At 38.2% G+C, this 22,883-nt stretch overlaps 3 protein-coding genes across 5 annotated transcripts in view; 2 read left to right on the forward strand and 1 right to left on the reverse strand.

Annotated features, from left to right (window-relative positions):
- LOC130722319 (acylamino-acid-releasing enzyme) overlaps positions 1-3,623 on the forward strand; it is an 18,870-nt gene extending 15,247 nt beyond the window's left edge. For all 3 annotated transcript variants that reach the window (XM_057573011.1, XM_057573010.1, XM_057573009.1), the window contains exons 13-18: positions 170-230; positions 385-507; positions 2,377-2,574; positions 3,000-3,068; positions 3,191-3,267; positions 3,346-3,623. In XM_057573011.1, coding sequence (XP_057428994.1) covers positions 170-230; positions 385-507; positions 2,377-2,574; positions 3,000-3,068; positions 3,191-3,267; positions 3,346-3,409 — 592 coding nt within the window. In that variant the 3' untranslated portion in view covers positions 3,410-3,623. The remainder of the gene's footprint in view (positions 1-169; positions 231-384; positions 508-2,376; positions 2,575-2,999; positions 3,069-3,190; positions 3,268-3,345) is intronic.
- A 7,483-nt stretch (positions 3,624-11,106) lies between these two features.
- On the forward strand, positions 11,107-16,029 carry LOC130724476 (pentatricopeptide repeat-containing protein At3g23020). Its single transcript, XM_057575702.1, has 5 exons — positions 11,107-13,887; positions 14,113-14,209; positions 14,509-14,625; positions 15,281-15,385; positions 15,473-16,029. The coding sequence occupies exon 1, from the start codon at positions 11,304-11,306 to the stop codon at positions 13,755-13,757; it is 2,454 nt and encodes an 817-aa protein (XP_057431685.1). The 5' UTR covers positions 11,107-11,303; the 3' UTR covers positions 13,758-13,887; positions 14,113-14,209; positions 14,509-14,625; positions 15,281-15,385; positions 15,473-16,029.
- A 1,403-nt stretch (positions 16,030-17,432) lies between these two features.
- On the reverse strand, positions 17,433-19,082 carry LOC130723186 (CBL-interacting serine/threonine-protein kinase 7-like). The gene has a single exon (XM_057574145.1). It carries the CDS (start codon positions 19,013-19,015, stop codon positions 17,750-17,752), a length of 1,266 nt encoding a protein of 421 aa, XP_057430128.1. The 5' UTR covers positions 19,016-19,082; the 3' UTR covers positions 17,433-17,749.
- Between the last annotated feature and the right edge of the window lie 3,801 nt (positions 19,083-22,883).

Here is a 22,883-nt window from a genome sequence, read left to right on the forward strand (position 1 = left end):
GTGCTCTGCTAGGGTTTACTTTCTGCCATTATCTTACGTAAGCTTTCCCTAGTACAGAACAGCTAGTATGATCCCACATCGCTTGAAGCCTTCTTAGATATCCAACTATAGTTGAAGAAATTTCTAGTACTTACTCTCTTCCAGTTTCTTACATGATAATATTTCTCAGGGGTTCATTAGGATTTGGCGAGGAAGCCTTACAATCTCTTCCTGGGAAAATTGGATCTCAGGTACTTAGTGGTTTTTTTTTTTGAAGTTCTAAATTCTTATGTTGATAGTATCGGACAGTGGTTCACCTTCATAATCAAGTTCCCAAATTATTATGATATCATGGCCTAATTTTGTTCATGAGGTTGGACCTTGATCTTAGTCTGTCATATGCAGGATGTGAATGATGTACTCACTGCTATTGATCATGTTGTAAACTTGGGACTTGCCAGTCCATCAAAGATTGCGCTGCTTGGTGGTTCACATGGTGGTTTTCTTACAACCCACTTGATTGGCCAGGTATTGTCCATATACTATGATTTTTGAAGTCTGACATATTTTTCTATAAAATTCTTTTATCTCATCATTTTTGCATACTGTGACAAATTTATTGTTGACATATGAGCCACAGATATTTTGTCAAGATAGATTAAAAAAGGGTTTTCGCATGCAATTATTTCTGCTAAAGATTGGAGAGTCACAAACTTAGTGGTTATAGTACTGTTGGCTGCTTGTGTATTTTTAGTAGTGATGCCACAAATACATGTAAGAGAAGAAGTTAAAGGTGGCAGCTATAAAATTGAGTCATTATGCCTTAGTTTGGTGAGACAAGAAGAGATATGATGAATTATTAGTGAATACTTTGGAGGAGATGAGGAAAATGATGAAGAGGCGTTATGCACATTCTTCTTATCATAGAGAACTCCACCATAAAAAGAAAGAGGAGAAAGTGTACTTGAACGAAAACGAGATTAAGAGTGAAAAGAAAATGGAGAAGATAGAAGTGATTCACAAATTCAAACAAGAGACAAGAACAATGAGTTCAGAAACCTTTAGATCCTGAAATTCAAGAAACTTAGGAACCTAATGTTCAATATTTACTCTTCCTTCAAACTAATTGTTCAAGCACTTCCAAATCTCATTTTTCTTTCCCTTATTTTTAACTCCAATTTTGTTTTGCTTTGTATTTCAACAATTAAGTTCAGCCTCTACAATCTCAGCACAATTCAAACTAAGGAAATCTCAATCAAGTTTGTCAATGTTCATGTGCCTTACGTTCTCATCTAGTAGCATTAAATTTTTCTTATCGTTAGATTCATTTTACTACAACAACAGCATCACAGATGCAGCTAGAAATAAGGCGATTTCGGGGCCTAGCCCCTCCACTTAACCCAATAAAAAAAAGGCGGTTTAATTGAATCCCAAAATATATTGATTTCTAGAATTGCTTGAACATTTTCAGGAAACTAGGGTTGTGTACATCGACCAGAATTGCACAACAGTATAAAACAGTAGATGCAACTTAGAGTTTGATTGTGCCTTTTGGGTGTAGCCTAACGGTAGAAAAGAATCTAAGCAATTAAATATTTAGAGCACAATTAAATACTACTATTAGATTACATAGCTAGAAATGTCTATATTATCTACAATGTGTCAATGTGGTATACATGATCATCAATATAAATATTTCCACGATTGGATTGGTTGATTTTGCACTTGAGTGTCTATTTCTTGCACCTAGTGTCAATGAATTTGACTCCGGTTAATGTGTATCTAATTAGATAATGTAACAATAACCCAAGCTTTTTCTCAAAAGACGATACAAAATAAAAATGGAGTATTAAATTTTATATGCATATACATCACAAAGGTGTGGCTATGATGTTCAAAGTTAGTTACCCCGTAAATATTCACTTCATTAGTGGGGTGGCTTTGTCTATTGAAAGTTTGGGCTTTCACAATGATAGCACTGGTTCCACAATGGAGAATGGAAGAGAAAGAAAATGGAGCCAAACACACAAGAACAGAGAGAACACGAGAATTGTTATTGCAAGAAGAAGAAGTAACAGAAACTGAGAATTACTACTGAAGCTCAACTGAATCCCAATTCAGTTGAGAATCAGTTCCTAACCCTAACTGAATTCCCCAATTCAGTTATTCTAACTCCCAAAATGACAAAGGTAACTAGCTATGAGATCTAGCTCTTATTTATAGTAACTTCCAACTAACCGCTCACAGTCAGTTATTTCTGTTGGAAACTTGCTGGCGCCTAGTGTAAACATTTGTAATAGGAGGCTTTGGCATCCTCTTAATCCTATGACACAATTTTATTATGCGTTTTGTTTTTGCGTCGCTCACTCTTTGATCATATCTTGCTGTTTGCTATAGGCACCGGAGAAGTTTGTTGCAGCAGCTGCTAGAAATCCTGTTTGTAACCTTGGACTGATGGTTGGTACAACTGATATTCCTGATTGGTGCTTTGTGGAGACCTATGGAACCAGTGGCAGAAATAGGTTCACTGAAGCACCTTCAGCAGAGGATCTGGCTCTGTTTTATACCAAGTCTCCAATTTCACACCTCTCAAAGGTGTGCACACCCAAATAAAATGTTGAAATATTGAAATATTGAATTTGCATACGCACTTATAGCTATAATCCCCACAAGAATATAATTTTGACGACAAGGGTTAGCTGAGCCTCAATATTTTGAGCAAACTGCATTTACCTTTTCAATGGCACCGAAACCTTTATTGTTTAGAATTTTATTTATGTCATTAACTTGTTCCTCTCATTCCTATTTATTTAGTATTTAGTTTTTAGTTTTTAGTTTTCAATTATCTTTGTGATTCATTTGACTGCCTTGACAAACGTTTTAATGAGCAGAGAACTGGTCTCAATGTTAATGTCCACCATACTAAAACCTGCAGATTTGTATTTATTATATTTCATTCTGCATGCTGTTGAATTCCTGCATTGTAGATTTATAATTTTATATTTTTTTGATATCTCCAGGTAAGAACACCAACGCTTTTTCTATTAGGTGCCCAAGATCTTCGTGTTCCAATTACGACCGGATTGCAAGTAAGTATTTTGACCCTCAATTCAATAGCCTCAACAAAATAACTGGAGATGCTTAGGTGTCTGCCTTCTGAATGAGAACCATGTGAACTTGTGAACGAGAATCATATTGTTTAAATTTGCAGTATGCTCGGGCTTTAAAGGAGAAAGGAGTACAAGTTAAAGTCATCGTATTTCCCAATGATACTCATGGAATTGAAAGGTAAACAAATCTTAAACATCTCTTTTTTGTCTAATAGAATTGTAATTGATAATATAGTTTACTTTAACTTTTGTACAGGCCACAATCCGACTTTGAAAGCTTCCTTAACATTGGGGTGTGGTTCAACAAGTATTGCAAATGAGCAGCATTCCCATTCCAGTGATTGAATCATGTGACATTCTGAATATCAGTGTTGAAGTAAACACAAAAGACACGAAGGGGTTGAATTGTGTCTAAAAGTTTTCGCATACTTTGAATATGTTGGATGATAGTAAAAATCTTTGCTAAAAAACTTTTCAATAAAACCCCTTGTTAATTGCCGCGGAATAATAATAACAAGTAAGTTTAAAGACCAAGGATTAAGAGAAAAGACAGTTTATACCAGCTCACCTTTAAGTCTTGGGTTACCTCCAGTTCTTGGTCATCACCAAATGTTTCTTCTAACTTCAACAAGTATTTTTTCTTAAGCCTCTTCAGGCTTTAGATCCTTTACAGTGGTAAAGAGTTAACTCTGCTAAGTTTCTCCTTAAGAGAGAGTAGTTGACAATGCAAGCTCTAGGGCGTTCTTGTGTTTTTGACAAAGTGTTTAAGCTTAATTACTACATATAGGCTTTACAAAGATTGCAAGAAATAATGAAAGACTAAAGGGTTGCTTGCGCGTATGAAAACTTAGATTGAGTCACTAAAGCCTGAAACACTAAAGGGTTGCAAGAAATAATGAAAGACTAAAGGGTTGCTTGCGTGTATGAATTACTACATATAGGCTTTACAAAGATTGCAAGAAATAATGAAAGACTAAAGGGTTGCTTGCGCGTATGAAAACTTAGATAAGTCTTCAAACTTCTTTATCATCTCCCTTTTATAGCCCTTTGAAATGTTAATGTTAAGATTATGGTTATGGTTCTTCATCTTCAAACTCTTTCTTGCTTCAAACGGTCTCTTACTAAGCATTTAAAGCATATGGCTATTTGATGTACCATGAAATCTTCAAAAACAACAATAGTTTGATTTTTGCAAAAAAAAAATGGTAGAGTAAATGGTAGCCTTCAAGAATGTGATGTACAAACATTTCCAATTTTGCTAAAGCTTCATGACTGACTTGAGAGAATATATGCATATTAGGGGCACCTACTCTTTGTCCAAGTATAATCGGAAAAGACAAAAACTACAGTTTATTTTAAAATTGTCATGTAAGTTTATTTTAATTCAGTTTCATCATTTCATTATCATTTTTATGGTATCACACCATTATTTAGTTCACATCAAACACAATGTGAGATAACTCAGGATAAAATTACTAACTTATTAAATGTAATTCGGTGTGCATCAAGCATGATAACATTTGACAAAAAAAAAAGAGCATGATTAACAGGTTATTCTATTCTTATCGTATTGTACTACAATCCAACTTTTATTATTATCATTGATTATTCCACCATGACCACAAAATAGACTCTTAGCAAAACTGGTAGATAATTGGGTTTCTTACCTAAGTATCTAATCCAATATTCGATTTTTATGCGGTTTGTATGAAGAAGTATTTATTGGGAGATGTCTACCCGAATATGATATGTGAGACTCAAGAGATTAATTTCATGATTATTCACTGTAAAGATAACTTGAGGAGAAAAAAATACTTAGATAATAATGCCACTTTTATCTTATCCAACACTCTTTAGCCACACCCAAAGTTTATCATTATCTCAATCTTATACCATTTAACTTTCTCAATCATAAACAAAACTTGTAACTTAACCTATCCACCAACACTCTCTTTGTAATCATCACAGTTCTTTTAGTTTTTTTAACACCATTATATTCCAATGGTCTCAAGGTATTACTATTTTTTTTTCTTCAATGGAAAACTACAAGAAAGATGAACGAACGAATAACGAGTCCCTCAACATGAGGTTTTCAAGCTCCAGGTGAAGCCTATCAACAATATGAATTCCCAAGTCATGTGTGTGAGCCCCTCACCTAGCGAGATGATCAACAACCACATTTCCCTCACACCGAATACAATGCAAGACCATCATCCGCTCCCCACGCACTAGATCGGTAATCTCTTGAAACACCGGCATTAGCTCCTACTGTCGAAATCCTCCAACGAAGCCAGGATCTCCGCACAGTCAACATCACACACTAAATTTGTCCAACCTCTACTCACCGCCATCACCAGGACATCCCGGAGAGCCATGGCTTCCGCCAACAAAGCGGTGCCCCCGTCTCTGAACGTATGAAAGCCCAGCAACCAGGTGCCCTCTGAATCACGAAAACCTCCCCCACCACCCATACTATTTAGTATTTATTCCTTGTTAACTAAAGGAAAATATATGTAACTATATACTTAGAATTTCAAGAAAGTATTAATTGATATTTTTCTAAGTGAACTTTTGTGAGAAAATTAAATGAGAAAATATAAAATACATTCTAAATGGTAAAATATGAAAACAAATAATATTGTGTGAAAATTAACACAATTAATTAGATATTGTAACACCCTGATTTCGGTGGCGTCACTTTAGTAACCAAAAAGAAAACAAAGCGCAAAAACGTGAATATTTTTTTTTTGATATTTGTTTTAAGTAAATAAAAGACTTATCGAAATAAAGACTCATCGACGAAAGATAAACATGACTAATGTACAGATATAATTACAGCCCCCGCTGTAAGTAGCATGCCACGTCACGAGTAACCTCCAGTGACGGAAAGTAGTGCTTGCCGGCAAATATGTACAAACCAAAATAAAAGGTCAAGTATTCAGATTACAGTCCTCCAAACGAAAGAAGGTCAACCCAAAAACAGCCCGAAGACCTCCTAGTCCGACCAACTCTCTGTGAATCCTGTAAAGAGAACCACTCAAAAAGCTACAGGTCGGGGACCTACCCTGCCCCAAAATTGAGAAACTGAAGACCAGAGCCACGACGCTACTCCTACCCTAATCCTGACTAGAGGAGCACACCACAGCACTCCCAACTATGCATCACCAAGGTCGTCGTCTGAATCTGAATCCAAGACGACTAGGTCTATGACTGCATCTGTCTCCACAGCTGGTCATGCGGGTCCTGCACCCGATCCCAAATCAACAGCAGCCGCAATAGTGGATGAGCTAGAGTCTGATGAAGTCCCTCCCACAGGCACCTCCTCCGAGGGGTCCTCGTCGTCCGAAGGCGACGATGGTGGTGGTACTACAACTCCAGGTCCACAGTGCACACCCGGTGGTAGGTTGAAGCTGACGGTGTAGCGTCTCAAAACTCCGTGCGTCAGGTTTCCCATCCTGTCGACGCGGTCCTCCATTATTCTCCCCGAATAGATAGCTCGGTGACCGGCGGGGTCGACCACCCATGAGCCCGGGGTGTCCTGATCCAGCATCTCAAACCTAGTCCCCCCCGAAGGGACGACCATCTCGAACCAGTCCGCCATCGACATCTGACAATAAGGGCATACATAGCCCCCCAAACATAGGTAGCACGCGCGAGGGTCAACTCAAAGAATTACATAATAGTACATCCAATAGGTAAAGTTTAAGAAGTATTTATATATGCTTAGATATGAATGACAGCATTATAAATTGTATATCTTACCAAATGGAAATAAATAACGTTTACTGGCAATTAACATATCTCAAACAAAGTTAACAAGTATCAAACACACTCGGCAACTAAATCAGTATGAATGGTGCATGAATGCAATGACGAGGAACAAGATGAAATCCGGAAGGATGTGCTCCATCGAGTCAGCCCTAACACCAGCCACGATGGGACCATTTCTGCTCGGGCGTCTCTTATACCAAACAAAATGTAGTCAGATCAGCAGTGAACCCGTAGGTCTGCCATTTCCGTCTGCTACTAAGAATCACCGCAGTGTTCTTATGTGGAAATCCGGGTCTTATGACCATTTTTGGAATCCACCGAGGTCTGGCATCCCACCGTGTATTAACCTCAAAATGTGTGCATGAATGCAAAGTGATTAGCCAAACAACGTCTCCGACCTCACTCGTCACGTCGTCACGTGTTCTAGCTAACTTATTGTCTCTAAAAAGAATACCCTAAGGTAAATGTCGATTTTGCGACAAAAGACAATTAATTATCAAAAGTATCTCATGATGATTTCTCGAATCATCCAACTCATCTCCATCCGATGGTCAAAAACTGCTCAGCGAGCAAAGAGTACCAATGTACTTGGAAACTATCCGTTTCCCGGCTTATCTTTTAGATAGCCAAACAACAAAACTGCTCATCGAGCAAAGAGTATCAACATACTCAAAAACTTATTAGATTCCCGGCTTATCCTTTGGATAGCCAAACAACAAAACTGCTCATCGAGCAAAAGAGTATTAACATACTCAGAAACTTATCCGTTTCCCCAAAACTTGGATTCGACGACACTTCTCATTTTCCAAAACTAATATTCAAGTCCTAAGCTCTTATTTGAGATTGTGATCATTATTTAAAGGTTCAGAGGTTGTTTAGTGTCTTATGAATTTTCCTTGTAAAATAGTTTCCATTTAGTTTTGTCTCTAACCTTATGAGTTTAAAAGATCCCATAATCCCAAGTAATTCCCAGAGAAGGTCTCGATCCATCAAAACAATAACAAGGGCCCGAACCTCTGTTCGTCCCGTCAAACTTTCCCAAAACTTCATGATGAGTTTGGCATAACTGCCAGTTATCCTCACTCTGACGTACAACAGATATATGTGTATTTGCATAATCAAAGTAACACAATCCAACAGTCATGACACATATATCAACACATCCTAGATTAACCATTTAGCACATAGCATGTGAATCATTATCAATACATCTTAGATTAACCATTTAGCACATAGCATGTGAATCAATCCAAAAAACAATTCAAGCGATAAATGATTATCAATTGTCAGCCGTAGCCTCAGAAAACATTTTTCCCAGTCAAACACAATCAAGTGCATAAACAATAAATCAAGTCGAATTCGTCGACACCTAAAGCATTAGCTAGTATTCAGTGAGTAGCCCTCACCTGTAACTCCTCCAGCGTGTTCCTCAAGCTCTCCTTCACAACCTTCCTCTTCGGCTCCACAGAATTCCTCAAACGAACCTTAGAGCAAAATCACAGAATTCAATCACAATGAGTCAGAAACTCAGCAAACAATAAGTACTAGGGTTACACGAAGCATTATAAACTCCGAAGTACGATAATCTAACGCGTTAAGACAAGTTTTCGAGAAACAAAATTTTCCTCCCCCTATGGAGGTGCTCTCGGCCACACACTAATTGTGTGCGCCGATTTTTCTTCGATCAAACTTGGTTCCTAGGCTATCATTAGTGGTAACTAAGGCGAATCAAAGCTCGGAAAAATTATCGGATCGAAAACTGTCGCAGGGGTATTTTGGTCAATATTTTTAGCTCAGAATTTCAAAATTGGAATTTCGAAAAACAAATTGGATGGGGACGTTACCAACGACGTTTATGACAACTAATCCTACTAGCGCTAAGCTAAGTCGAGAGTTTTCAGCCTAAAGGATGAAACTTTGGCTCAAAATGGGTTTTTCAAGCAGAATTGGAATTCGGCGGCATTTCGGCGACATTCGGCAAAATGTAATCTGCTAAACATGCTCTTGGGCATGCAGGGAATAAGTTTAGACAGAGAAATCGAGTTATTTGGACAGTTTTACAAAAAGCTCAAAACTTTGAGCACATAAAGACATAGAGAAAAACGACAGAATTGACGATCAGAAGTGAGAGATATCATCTATACCTCGATGTCTTCGAGTAGCAACGAACGGTGCAGCGATCGGGCAAGAAACGGCGAAAATCCTCTTCCTCCTCCTCCTCCTCCTCCTCCTTGGTGCTCGCGGGTTTGGGTTTGCAATGGTGAAGGGTTTTGAAAATTTTATCCTATTTATAGGTTGTGGAAAATGCGGAAAAATGAAAATTTCGCGATTCCGATTTTTCCTGTGCCATCCTCCGTGAATTCTAAGATAGGTTCTGGCGACAGAATTCCAAAACTCAAAAAAGGTTTCTTGGAATTAAGGCAAACGATCCAAAGTTGGTGTGAATCGATTTATCCCGAAAAACTACTTTTTGCAGTTGATGTAGGATGAGAAAACTTCGTTCTGAAGAAAGATTCAAAACATCGACAGAAATAGGTGTACGTGTGTGGAATCTTCGTTTGAAGCTCCGAATAGAAAAAGTCTTCATCGTCGGTTGATTTTAGGGTTCTTGAACTATCAGGGATTTAGTTTCGGCAAACTTCCGAGTATTTGAATTTGACCTTCGTACATTCCAGGGTTTCGTATCGAAACGCTTGTTATGGAAGAATTAAGAGAAGTTCTAACATTTCTCTGAAGATTTTTGGAATTAGTTTACATCGTGTCTTTAAGTGCAAATTAGCTATTTACTAGCGCTCTTGCCCTAGGTTTAAGCGAATACTAATCGTGCTATAACTTTTATCGACTTTGATACAATCTTTAGCCTTTTCCTGAACTTTCTCCTTCACAAATTAATTCCATTCGATAAACTTGTTCAGATTTTCCTTCACGTTACATCGAAACTAATCGTGAATAGGAATTTTATTCGGTTTATTCTAAGCTTAAAAACTTGGGTCTCACAGATATCAGGGGTTAGTTGAAACTAGAAAGCATCAATGTTTCCAGTTGTTAATAAATTGATACGTCTTTTAACATTATCTGCTTCAACAACACCTACAAAGCGAGTTTTTTGTACAATGAAAGTTGTTAAGACTCGTCTTCGCAATAAGGTTGAAGATGACATTCTCATAAATTTATTAGTTGTATATATTGAGAGATAAATTGCTTAAAATATCATGTTGATACAATAATAGATAATTAAATTTAGTACAATAAAAGAACAAAGAGTTATATTTAAATAATTTTATTATTATTTAAAGTATAAATAATATACATTGACAATTTATTTATTATTTTATTTTGGTCTTCTAACAAGAAAATTATGGATATGTCCCAGACCCAAAAAATTCTATAATGTCCTTTTAAAAATTTAAGGAAATCACTTTTTAGTTTTTACTCATTTTTATTACTTTTAATATACCTCAATTTCTCTTTTTATTTTTATTTTAAAATTTCAAAGATATGTATATAAATAGTAAATAGCCATATTTTTTTAAGCAATATCCGATAAGCCATATGAAAATGGGAGAGATTGTTTTTGGTCTTTCATGAATGTCAGGAGAGTTATATATTCCATTGCAAGATTTGTAATAAAAATAAGGGGAAAAAATAGTATGGGTTTCACCTAAAATAACAAGTTTCAATCCTTCCTTTGTTTGATTTCAAGAATTAGTACTAGTTTTATTGAAGTCTTTCCTCTTTTCTGTGTTCTAATTAACACGGGCACGAGCTTGAGTTCATTTTAACGATATTGACCACTCTAAAAACTACATAGATTTTCATTTTAACTTATGTACACTCGGATGAGTTATAACTTATAACATTAGAGCATCGGTTAAAGTACGGGAAAAAAATCTATCTTCACTCAATAATTTATTTCATTGGTGTCTCTTGGAATATATTGATTTTTATATGACTTTTAGTCAAGATTCATGTATAGCATGATCACATTTTGTTCTTAATTAGTTATTTTATTACATTGTAACATTTTAGGAGATTTTTGTTTCCACTTAATGTAAGTGCTATTGGATAACCCTTCAAGTGAAAAATATAAAATTACTTTTGCACCTCTTTTTCCTATTCTTACCGGTTACCACCCACTTTCATTTGTAAAACTGATTTCTGAAGTAGAATTTTTTGGGAAATTAATCTTTAGAAACTTATTACTATGAGTAGAAAAAGTGATCCCAAACCCCCCCCCCCCAAAAAACTCTCTAGTCTCTATGTAAGAAGATGCCCAATCCTCCCTACAATACAAAGTACAAAAACTGGATAAAATGAGAAGAAAATGAGACTCTGTCAAATCCGATACGATAAGAAAAAAGAGTAGTAGAGAGTGAAGCTGTCGTTGTTAGTTGTTATCGTTCTTCCTGTTTTGTTTGTGTTGATAATTCTTCGGAACCCCAAATGCTTCTGAGGCTTCAACTTTTAGAATCCGCTACTCTTCCACTTGAAAACTCTGTATCCATTCCCATCCCCAAACATCACGCACTGCCCCATTCTCCCAATGGCATACACCAAGAATTTCGACTAAAGAAACTGAATCTGGAGAAAAATGTTGACTCTGGGATTCCACAGAAAAGGGGTGATAATGGGTCTGTTCTGAAGCAGCGCAAGGTGCACTCCAGATGTTCGAAGAAATGCTCATCTTACAGTGGATGTATTCCTGCAGTTCTACAAGCTTTGAATACCATTCAGGATTTGGATGAGGCGCTCAGACCATGGGAGGAGAGTTTCTCCAACAAGGAAATGAGTATTATTTTGAAGGAACAGGTTTCTTGGCAGAGGGCATTGCAGATTTTCGAGTGGTTCAAGAAGAAAGGTTGTTATGACTTGAACGTGATTCATTATAATATAATGCTTTGGATACTCGGCAAAGCCCGAAAGTGGAGCCTTGTGGAGAGTTTGTGGAATGAAATGAATTTCAAAGGGGTTGCGCCTGTCAATTCCACATATGGAACCTTGATTGATGTTTTCAGCAAAGGTGGACTTAAAAAAGAAGCACTTGCTTGGCTTCAAAGGATGCAAAGTCAAGGGATGGAACCTGATGAGGTCACAATGGGGATTGTCGTTCAATTGCACAAGAGGGCCGGAGAGTTCCAAAAAGCTGAAGAGTTTTTCAGGAAATGGTCAAATGGTGAACCTTTAAGATTAGGGATTAATCATGATAAGGTGGACACTGCACATCTGAACAATGAGGGATCACATATCAACGTTTGTTTAAGCTCACGGACATATAATACCTTGATTGACACATATGGAAAGGCTGGTCAACTTCGAGCAGCATCTGTAACTTTTGCTAACATGATCAAACAAGGGATACCCCTGACCACAGTGACACTCAATACAATGATTCACTTGTACGGAAACCATGGACGTCTACGGGAAGTTAGTTTGCTGTTGCAGAGAATGGAAGAGCTTCAATGCCCACCTGACACACGGACATATAATATCCTCATTTCTCTTTATGTCAAACATAATAATATCAACATGGCAGCAAAATATCTTGCAAAGATGAAAGAGGCCTGCCTTGAACCTGACCATGTGAGTTACCGTACCCTCTTGTATGCATACTCAACTAGGAAAATGGTCAAAGAAGCTGAAGAACTCGTACAGGAGATGGATGAAAGGGGTCTTGAGATTGATGAATTAACTCAATCTGCTTTGACTAGGATGTATGTAGAGTCAGGTATGCTTGAGCAGTCATGGTTATGGTTCAGAAGGTTCTACCTAGCTGGGAGTATGACTTCTGAATGTTATTCCGCCATTATTGATGCATATGGCAAACAAGGTTACACTTTAGAAGCAGAGAAAGTCTTTTTGTGCTGCAAAGAAAGGAAGAAGCTCAGCGTCCTTGAGGTTAATGTGATGATTAAAGCTTATGGAATAGGGAAATTCTATGATAAAGCATGTCTATTATTTGATTCTATGGAGGAATTTGGTGTTGTTGCAGACAAATGTACCTTCAGTTCTCTCATACATATTTTGGCCAGTGCTGACAAGCCAAACATTGCAAAACTTTATGTGAAAAAAATGCAGGAGACAGGATTGGTGAGTGATTGCATCCCATATTGTGCAGTGATAACAAGCTTTGCAAAGTTTGGACAATTGGAAATGGCAGAAGAATTATACAAGGAGATGATTGGATATGGTGTGCAGCCTGATGCCATTATTTTTGGTGTATTAATCAATGCTTTTGCTGATGCGGGAAGTGTTAAAGAAGCCATCAGCTATGTTGATGAAATGAGAAAGGCAGGCTTGCCAGGGAATCCAGCTATATGTAACTCTTTGATAAAGTTGTATACTAAAGTAGGCTACCTGAAAGAAGCACAAGAAACATACAAGTTGCTTCAATCATCACAACAAGGCCCTTCTGTATTTTCTTCAAATTGTATGATTGATCTTTATACTGAGCGAGTTATGGTTGAACAAGCAAATGAGATATTTGAGATCTTGAGGGAGAATGAAGTTGCCAATGAGTTTTCTTTTGTGATGATGTTATGCATGTATAAGAAAATTGGTAGACTGGATGAAGCCATTCAAATTGCAAATCAGATGAGGAAACTAGGACTCTTGACTGATCTATTGAGTTATAATAATGTGCTTGGCTTGTATTCTATGCGCAAGAGGCTAAGGGAAGCTAAAGAGACATTCAAAAAAATGATAGAATCTGGCATTGAACCTGATGATTTTACTTTCAGAGCTCTTGGACATCTTTTGCTGAATTGTGGTGTTTCAAAGCAGGCTGTTGGCAGGCTAGAAGTAATGGTGAAGAGGGATGCTCCTCGTGGCTTGCAATCGTGGCTGCTGACACTTTCATGTGTGCTTGAAGGGGATGGTTATAGCTGTACAAATGAATAGAAGTGGTTATTTATGGATGGAGCCTACCTATTCTGGCCTTCCTCCGTGGCTGATTTTATGCTTCTTTACTAGCTTAAAGGCTGAGGCTATAATTGGAACCATTCAATCATGGCATCTGGAATAACTACTGGTAATTTCTATAATAATATGTTATTTTCTGGCTGGGTAGTTTGGATTGTTGTCCATAAAATGAGGCAAAATATTAGGATATTCATAATTTGATATTAATTTCATATTTTTCTACAGGTACTGAACATTGCACTTTATTTCTCAAATATTATTTTTTCCACCATAATTTCCACATTTGAATTTTCCTACTTATGACCACAAGTATCTTCTGACTGCTGTTTTGCAGGATTCTGGGATGGGAACAAGTTTTCACCCTTTCTGAGTATTCATTGAAGGTTAGCAATGGGAATCATATAGTTGAACCCTCTCTGGAATTGTATCATGTATGAGCTACCTTTTCCCCTTTTTCTTCATTTTGATGACAGAAGTAATTAAATATATGTGAGGGATGAGGATAGGAGTAAAAGAAAATAGAAACAAAAAACTAGAGATATCATCTCCATATGAATGTGCACTTTACAAACATTCCTCAAAGAGATATTCAAACTAAAATCATCCCATAGTTGTACCAATGAATGATTTCTACATATAATCATTGGTTATTGGTGTTTAAAATGCATGTGATTTTGATACTATAATATACATGGCTGACCTTGGATGATACTTGTATGCAAATGATCAGATGAATCATGTCCAACTTTGAATGGTGTTTGCTGGAGATATTGATCCTGAATGCTTCTTTGGAGAAGATATGGCTTTACCACCAGATGATTTTAATTTTCTACACCTCCTTGTTCAGGTATAGTTAAATTATTACAAGAGAGCTAACATTGAGTATAGCTTCAACCTCTATTTTTTAATAGCTGCTATTGTCATTTGCAATTAAGGGGTTGTTTCTGAGTTAGTTTTTGGAGGGAAAGGAATAGAAGGGCATATTTTTTATTTTCAAATAAATAATATTTAATTTGATGATATTTTAAAAAAAATCTATGAAATGATAAATTAGCATCAGCACAACATACTAATAACTTATTTATTATAAAAAATATTATGTAAATCTTCTAATTTGAAAAATAAGAATATATCCTCCCCTTTCTTTCCCTCGAAAAACCTCCAAAAACTAACTCGCAAAACACCCCTAAATGAATTCCTATTCTAAAAATTGTGTTAATACATATTTGGATTCTCATTGGATTAGCCTAAATCAATTCTCAAGGGTAGAAGCTATACAGAGTTGCTTCTCATTTTACATTTATTCCAGAATCGATTCTGCTTTAACTTGGGAAACCAACTAGTTTCCAAACGGCAAACATGCAATTACTCCATTTGCTAAGTCAGTCTTAATACTCGACCAGTTGGTTTTTTCATTTCTCAGAATATCATACTTATATCTGCACGCAATTCAAACAGTTAATGTCAGATTGAATGTGAAGATATTTTTCTGCCTATTTCAGGACTCAAATAGCCTGTATTCAATGAAGTCCCTCAATCTGACAGTTGTTTTTTGATCCTATACATTTGGCCAAATCTCAGCTTTGCATTTTTCACTCCAATAAAAGGTTGGTAGTTTTGCATTCTATCATTTGGCGTGAGTTCTTTCAGTATTTATCAATGTTTCCCCCCCCCCCCCCCCCCCCTTCCTACAGGGATAAGAAAGCTACTTGTAACGAGCAGAACTGGATATAGAGATGTGCAAAGCTACAGGAGAGTCTGTTTGCATCTGCTTTTCATTATTGCCAATAATAAAATTTCATTTTCTTTTTTATTACATTGTTTGTAAAGGCATCTAAGTTCTGAAAAAATTAGAAGGACTTCCCTTGTTTTTGAAAATTACACCTGGCTCTGAATCTTATACTAGCACATACATAGTATGAGCTATCTCTTCTTGTTTCTAAAATTACACAGAGCTCCCTTATATAAATTCCAGTATACCTTACATTTCCCAGGAGATATATGGGAGGTCACCTTTTGTTGCAGAATCAAGAAGGGAGGTCTGTCTAATTTTATCAAACCTTGTCGGGTTTGTGTCTATACATTCTTATGAGAAGAGAGTGAATGATTCTGTTACTGTGTTAACATTAAATTCTCATGAGAAGAGAGTGCATGGTTCTATTACTGTGTAACATTATTTTTACCTTCCGCAATATATTTTAGATTGCTCAGAAAGATAATGAATATGAAAATCATATGGAAGTACATGAAACCTTGCTGTTCATTATGTTGGTTTGATCATTATGTATGGTACTGAACCTGATCTTTGATAAGAAATGCACCATCATGATGTTGCTCGTGGAAAAAGGCTACAGCATTCTTGAATTGCTGATAGTATAGGGAAGCTAGAAAGTCCAAATTTATATAATCAAAATATTTAAAATATAAGATTTGAAGTAAAAAGAATAGTGGGAAATTGCTTCTATTCCCATGGGAATGTAAGATCCCATCATTGAATATGAGAATGAAATTTGGAGAAAAATAATGTAAATTACATGTTTGGGAATCCATAATGCTTGGGAATGATTTTTTTAAAACTTGTACCAAACATGAAAATGTTACATTTCCAACCTTACTTACCCGGGAATGTTTAAAGATCTCTTCTACTAAACACCCCCAAATTGTTTATATTTTGAATTAGTTGATGACTGTATGAACTTATTGTTGAGAAAGAACAGCTAAAGTTGCAAATACTTAGCTCATATTTTGAAATAATTGAAGCGTATATGAAATAAATTTGAAGTACTGAGGTCCTTGAATGTTTGAGTGGAGTTTTGTAGAGCAGTGTGTCGATGCAGCAGTGAAAATATTGAGCGGTGACAGAACTCCTACTTGGTCTAAGATTATTTCAAAATGTTTTTCCTGAGTTTGTTGAATAATTGCAAGTAATGTGTTTGTAATATATTACACTAACTTACTATTAGGTGAAATCACATCTAAGTTTCACTGAATAACTCAAGTCTCTAGTATTGGGATGAAGAAACATTTTCTCTAATTTTTTTTGGCTAATAAACATTTTCTCTTATAATAGAGCGTTGAACAAAAGATACTATAGAGAGTTATTATAATTGGTTATGGACTTTGGACTTAACCATCAATATATTTTATTTTATAGAAAAGAAACCATCCTAACCACATGTCGCTCCTTGAAAGGGAGAACTAGTTTCCTCACCCTCCACATTTTTTTTCCTTATACATTATTCATTTACTTTGATAAAAGAATATTTTCAAGCATGCGAATTAGAGCTGGGTAAGCGGGTCGAAGTCCGCGGGCCGGCCCGCGAGATCGCGGACTAGTGCGGGTTATAGCCCGGAAAATAGAGGACCGCTAAAATGCGGGCATACGCGGAGCGGGCCAGCGCGGGGCACGTCAATGCGGGCGGGCCTACGAGGGCAAAAAAGGGGGTGAGAGAGGCCAAAGCCCGCGGATCGGCCCGCGAAACTGCGGACTAGTGCGGGCTATAGCCCGGAAAATAGAGGACCACTAAAATGCGGGCCTACGCGGGGCGAGCTTGTGCGGGACGGGCCTGCGCGGGGCGGGCCACCCGCGTACCCAGCTCTAATGCGAATGAATGCAAGACTAGTAAAGCTAAAAACAGTAAATAATTCTCACACTTGTACGGCGAATGATAACAATATGAGGACATAAAATTTGGTTATTGATTCATACAAACAGCACCAACATGGGCCACCATTCTGCCTATCTCATCATGTACAAAGTGTTCTAAACGAAATTACAGACCAACATAGCAAACTCACCCAGCCAATTGCAACATCTAACTAAAATCAAGTAAAAAAATGTGTATCAGGGTGCATGCACCACACCACCAAACACTTGTTCTAGCAAGGTCTCGAGTTCCAACAAGATTGTTATTCTAGTTTATGCACAACTCTTGGGTCCGAACATGAGGGAGTGAAAATGGATTCATTCATTATGCTAAGAAAGAGAGAACAACATCTTGAAGACCATTTTCCCAATCAGTCCAATCAAACTCCAAACCACCATCCACCAATTTGAGAGACACCAACAACAATTGAGATGCAATCTGAAAAACCTCAACCACCACACCCACTTTCCCCTTCCCCAACCCAATTGCTCCATTCTTCCCAATCTCAACCCTAAACCCTAAACTCACACCAACCTCCTTCACCTTCTCCTCCACTACCCCAACCTCCTTCTCCGACGTGAACCTCTTCTCTCTCTTCCCCGACGACGCCGTTTCGAACAACCCCCTCAAGTCCAGCCCTGAAGACATTGATATTATGTAAAACGCGTTCATCCCCAAGTTCTTGTAACCCTCGCCGCCACAACTGCACCACTTGTTGTACAAATCCGACTCGAACACGCTCTCTTCCGGTTCCGCTCTCAGCGATTTCTTGTACCACGCGTTCTCCAACACCCTCTCCAACCGCATTCTGGTCTTCGGGTTCGGGTCCAGGAGTTGGTGTATCAGGTGCCGCGCCGCCTTCGATACCCACGCCGGGAACTGGTAATCGCGGCGGCTGATCCTCTTGCACATCGCCGCGAGGTTGGAGTCGTCAAACGGGAGGTAGCCGGCGAGTAAGACGTACAGGATGACCCCGCAGGACCAGGCGTCGGCCACGGACCCATCGTACCTGACATGACGGAGGATCTCCGGCGCGGTGTACGCCGGAGTTCCGCAGGCAGTCTGGAGCAGGCCGTTGCTGAGCTGCTCCGGCAGCGCGGAGAGGCCGAAGTCAGAGACCTTGAGGTTTCCCTCGGCGTCCAGGAGGAGGTTCTGCGGCTTGAGGTCGCGGTGCGCGACGCCGTTTCGGTGGCAGAAACAGAGGGCGGAGACGAGCTGCTGGAAGTAGCGGCGGGCGAGGGGCTCCGGGAGGCGGCCTCGGCGGGAGATCTTGGAGAAGAGCTCTCCTCCGCCGGCGTAGTCGACGATGAGGTAGATCTTGGTCCTGGTGGCCATGACCTCGTGGATTTTGAGGATGTTCGGGTGGTGCTGGAGGCGTCGCATGGCGTCAATTTCTCGCACGATCCGCGGCTCCATGGAGGCGTCCACCGTCTTGGACTTGTCGATCATCTTGACGGCCACCGTGGTGCCGTCCGTGAGAGACACCGCTTGGTACACCTTTGCGAAATTACCGCGCCCCAGGAACCGCGTGAGCTGGTACTTCCCCAGAATGATGCGCGGCGGCGAGGTGGACGGTTGCCGCCGTTCCATTTCTTAGGGGGAAAGCAGGTAACCTAAGTGAGTGTGCGTTGAGGTGTGCAGTATTTACATTTTATGCAGAAATTATATATTTATAGCGTTTCAAAAATTGTCATGATTCCCATTTTGCCCTCTGTTGCTCCAGCTCATTCTAACTGCACCAACCAAGCGCGTAGCATTGTTGATTTGTTGTCTTCCGTGACTTGGTCTTACTGTGCATTGTATTTGCATGCCTGCTTTTTTCTCTCCTGACTCCCTCACTTGTTGTTGTTGTTGTATCTAACCAAATCATTTCAAATAACTAAATTCAATTTTCTGAATTCAATTTTCTGAATTTTGTTATACAGCGAATCTTTATTTACTATTTCATTGCCTAGTTCACGGGTAGATCTCCCTCGTCGAACCTCCTATATGGGTGGAGATCCTCTCAAGTGAGAAAAAACTTAAAGAAATAATGTGAGTGATCTCAACCCTTCATTTCTTTCAAAATACATTAAAGGCTAAAGATTAAATTATGTTATTTATGTGTGATGTACCCAATTCTTTCCCCTCTTTCCCGGTTGATCAGTTTCTCTACCCATAACCCAATCCTTTCCCAAGCCCAACAGTGCTGAGTGCTGACAAACGGCCGCTGCAACAGGAACGACGGACGATGGCCGGACCACCCTCCTCGAGCACAAATCTGGTCATAACGACGGGAAGGAGGCCAGCACAGATCCAATGGCCAGAGACGGAGAGGCAAGATGGAAAAACCCAAAGGAAGGAAAGACAGGCGGAGAAAGGAGACGGGGCTTGATAGAGAGAAGTTACAGAGAGATTTTGTGTGCAGAGAATAAAACCTTACCTATCCGAATTAATTAGAAAGTAATGAAATTGTCTAATTGAAATTGCAAAGTGGTTTATAACCAGAAATGTGATATTTCAGACCTGCCTTTTAATTATCTCTTTGATATATAGTCAAACTAGCGAAACCAATCCATTTTTCTTGTAATTGTTAAATAGATATCTACTGATATGATAACATTGAGATGATAAGAAGAAGATGTAGTGTGAAGTTGAATTATGTACAGTTTTTTTTTTTATCCGTGGCTTCATCGGAGAGGAACAAAGAAGAACAAGTGAACGAAATAGAAGAAACTGAAACCTTTTTTTCTCAAGGGAAAAGATTGAGAAACTGATCTACAGGGAAAGGATTGGGTGCTTATCAAAAAAAAAAAAAAAAACAAGGAAAGATTGGGTACATTACACATAAAAGACACACTTTAATTTTCAGCTTTTGATGTACTTTAAAAGAAATGAAGGGTTAGGATTTACTCACATTATTTCCTCAAGTTTTTTCTCACATGAGAGGATCTCCACCCCCTCCGATATAATTGTTTTTAGTAAGGTCTAGGCTTTGAACTTCGTTGCTAGGATGTTGGGTCCATGATGAGACAGGGTTAAAGGAGTCACTTTGATTGGTCCAAGAATCGTTGTGCTTGTCTAAGCGCACTCGACGAGAGACCCCTGCCGGAGCATGGAGCATGTATGATATACTAGATTATATTCTCTTGTGTGCAAATTTTCTTATATCAAGTGAAATTTTAATGCATATGGGAATAGAGGATTAAATGGAAATTTTTAACATGAAGGGACATGAATGAATTTTAACATGGGATGAATTATGCATCTATATGATATTATACGTGAGTCGTGTCCTCTACGTCTTAGGTCTTGTGAAGTTGTAATTCTCTTGGGGGCAGAAACAAGTGTTTAGGAACGTTCATATCAGTTTCCAAAAATATGTGAGCGTGACAATCGGGCAATCAATATAAGTGAATGTATGCTTTGCAGTTTGCAGTTGGACTAGAAGTATCCGTCAATGAAAGCAGCTAGCTAGTTTCACCTTAAGTCCTTAATGCATGCATGTTGTCGACCCAGAACATTCACGGATTTATCGTGAATTAATGTTTGCAAGTAACTTGTTTGAATTGAGGTCTTTCTCTTTTGGTTTTGTTCTTTGAATATTGTAACGGTTGGATGGTCAAACTTCTAATATTGCAGTTCATAAGTCATTAAAGGAAAGTTGACAAAAATTAGTCATTTAATCAAGAAAGGTCTCCGAGGGTTAGCTCAAGTGGTATGAGCTAGAGACATAAGGGTGGGGAGGGTAAGGTTCAGGGTTCGAATCCTGGAAGGAAATTTTGAAGTAATTTTCTAACTTACTAACAACTAACCACTAACATTTGCCTATAAAAAAAAATTTAATCAAGAAAGAACAAATTAAAGGCTCTATCTCTCGTAGAGTTTCAATATTAATTTTTGGCGTGTTATGCGACCAATATGAATAAACCACATGATGATTTGTATAGAAACTAAACAAGTGAATACTATTAGAATATAATATAAAATTATTAAAGTGGCCCTTACCCAATAGCTTAAGCTTTTGGGATTAAGTGGTTGTTTGACATGGTATCAGAACCTCTATGGCCGAGAGGTCTAGAGTTCGATCCTTGCTCCCCTCACTTTCTAATTAAAAAGTGGAATTTAATTAAGCACATGGTAGGTGAGCCTGTGCAGTTATCCACGCTTCAAGCCCAAATGGCTCTTGCGTGAGGGGACGTGTTAAAATATAATATAAAACCATTAAAGTGACTCTTACCCAACAACTTAAGCTTTTAGGATTAAGTGGTTATTTGAAAAATACTAGCCGAGAGTACCAAACTCCAAAAACAATACTATGAGTACCAAACTCCACAAACAATACTATAGTAGTATCTATATGTCTGAGACTCATGTGAGGAGGGATTGGTAGAAGAAAGCCAAAGCCCCACCCATAAGAGTATAAGACCCTCATGTCATGTGTGTGGGTGTTGTTAATTTGTCTGGTGCAAATATTATTGAGAATGAACCAGCCAACCAAAGCAGTTGCTAGAGTTGCAAGAGTTGCTAGGTAACAAAATGAATCATATACGTTTTTGGTTTTTTATTTTTTTGCGGTCCCAGAAATGCCATGTGACAAATATGTAGGTACCTCTTGCTTTCCAGAACTTTTTAAAATAAGCGAAATATACAGCCAATTAAAAAAATGATATATACGGGTTCAGATTCTCTCCATCACGTATAACATAACATATTTAAATTGACAATTTAATTGATCTGTTTTATAGCATAGATTGAAACTGCCACCCAAAAAAACTGCAATCTTTGAACGGACGGTGGAGGGCCTGAGTGTTTTGTGAGTTTTACTAGACAGAACATACGCCGACGGTCGAAAACAAACCGTAACCGGTCGACAGACGACCCTAACAACCTCGTTCTTTTTCTAGTTAAGCCTTTCATCGATGCAACCATAGAGGCAAAAGGATGTTGTTGGTCAAAAACTTCACAAAAAAATTGACTGCAACAAGTGAGTCACTTTCAAGCAAGTGACGTTGATCAGGGTGTTGTGTTCGGCTCTATAGACAATGTTGTATCTGGATTTAAGGTTGAATTAAAAAAACAATAAACAACAGGTGAGAACTGAGCTTCAGTTCAACACTCGCTCCACAAGCTTTGCACTAGAGGTAAAAGGATCATCCTTAAACCAAATGGGGCCTCTATATTTCTCTTGGTATAAAAAGAATCTTGTGGGATCTGACAATTCAATTTTTGCGAGAGAATTGACTATTGAGAACAACTAGCTGGTAACCGATGTAGGGATCATGACAAGGAAATCCCTGCATTTTGGTGTATCTCCACTAGTTTGATGTTTCGAAGAAGGAGTAGGGCTCATTTCGAGGAAATACATCATGATTTAGAGATGGAAGAACCACTAAGGGCCACTACCAACCTTGGAAAACAGACTCTTTTCATCCTTCAATAACTTGAGAGATTGAACATATACACATGTAGAAAAGGG

This window comes from Lotus japonicus, chromosome 6 (assembly GCF_012489685.1).
Source record: "Lotus japonicus ecotype B-129 chromosome 6, LjGifu_v1.2".
Taxonomy (NCBI): domain Eukaryota; kingdom Viridiplantae; phylum Streptophyta; class Magnoliopsida; order Fabales; family Fabaceae; genus Lotus; species Lotus japonicus.

Coding starts and splice junctions, on each gene's coding strand:
- LOC130724476 (XM_057575702.1), top strand. CDS start 11,304: ATGCTTCTGAGGCTTCAACTTTTAGAATCCGCTACTCTTCCACTTGAA.
- LOC130723186 (XM_057574145.1), bottom strand. CDS start 19,015: ATGGAACGGCGGCAACCGTCCACCTCGCCGCCGCGCATCATTCTGGGG.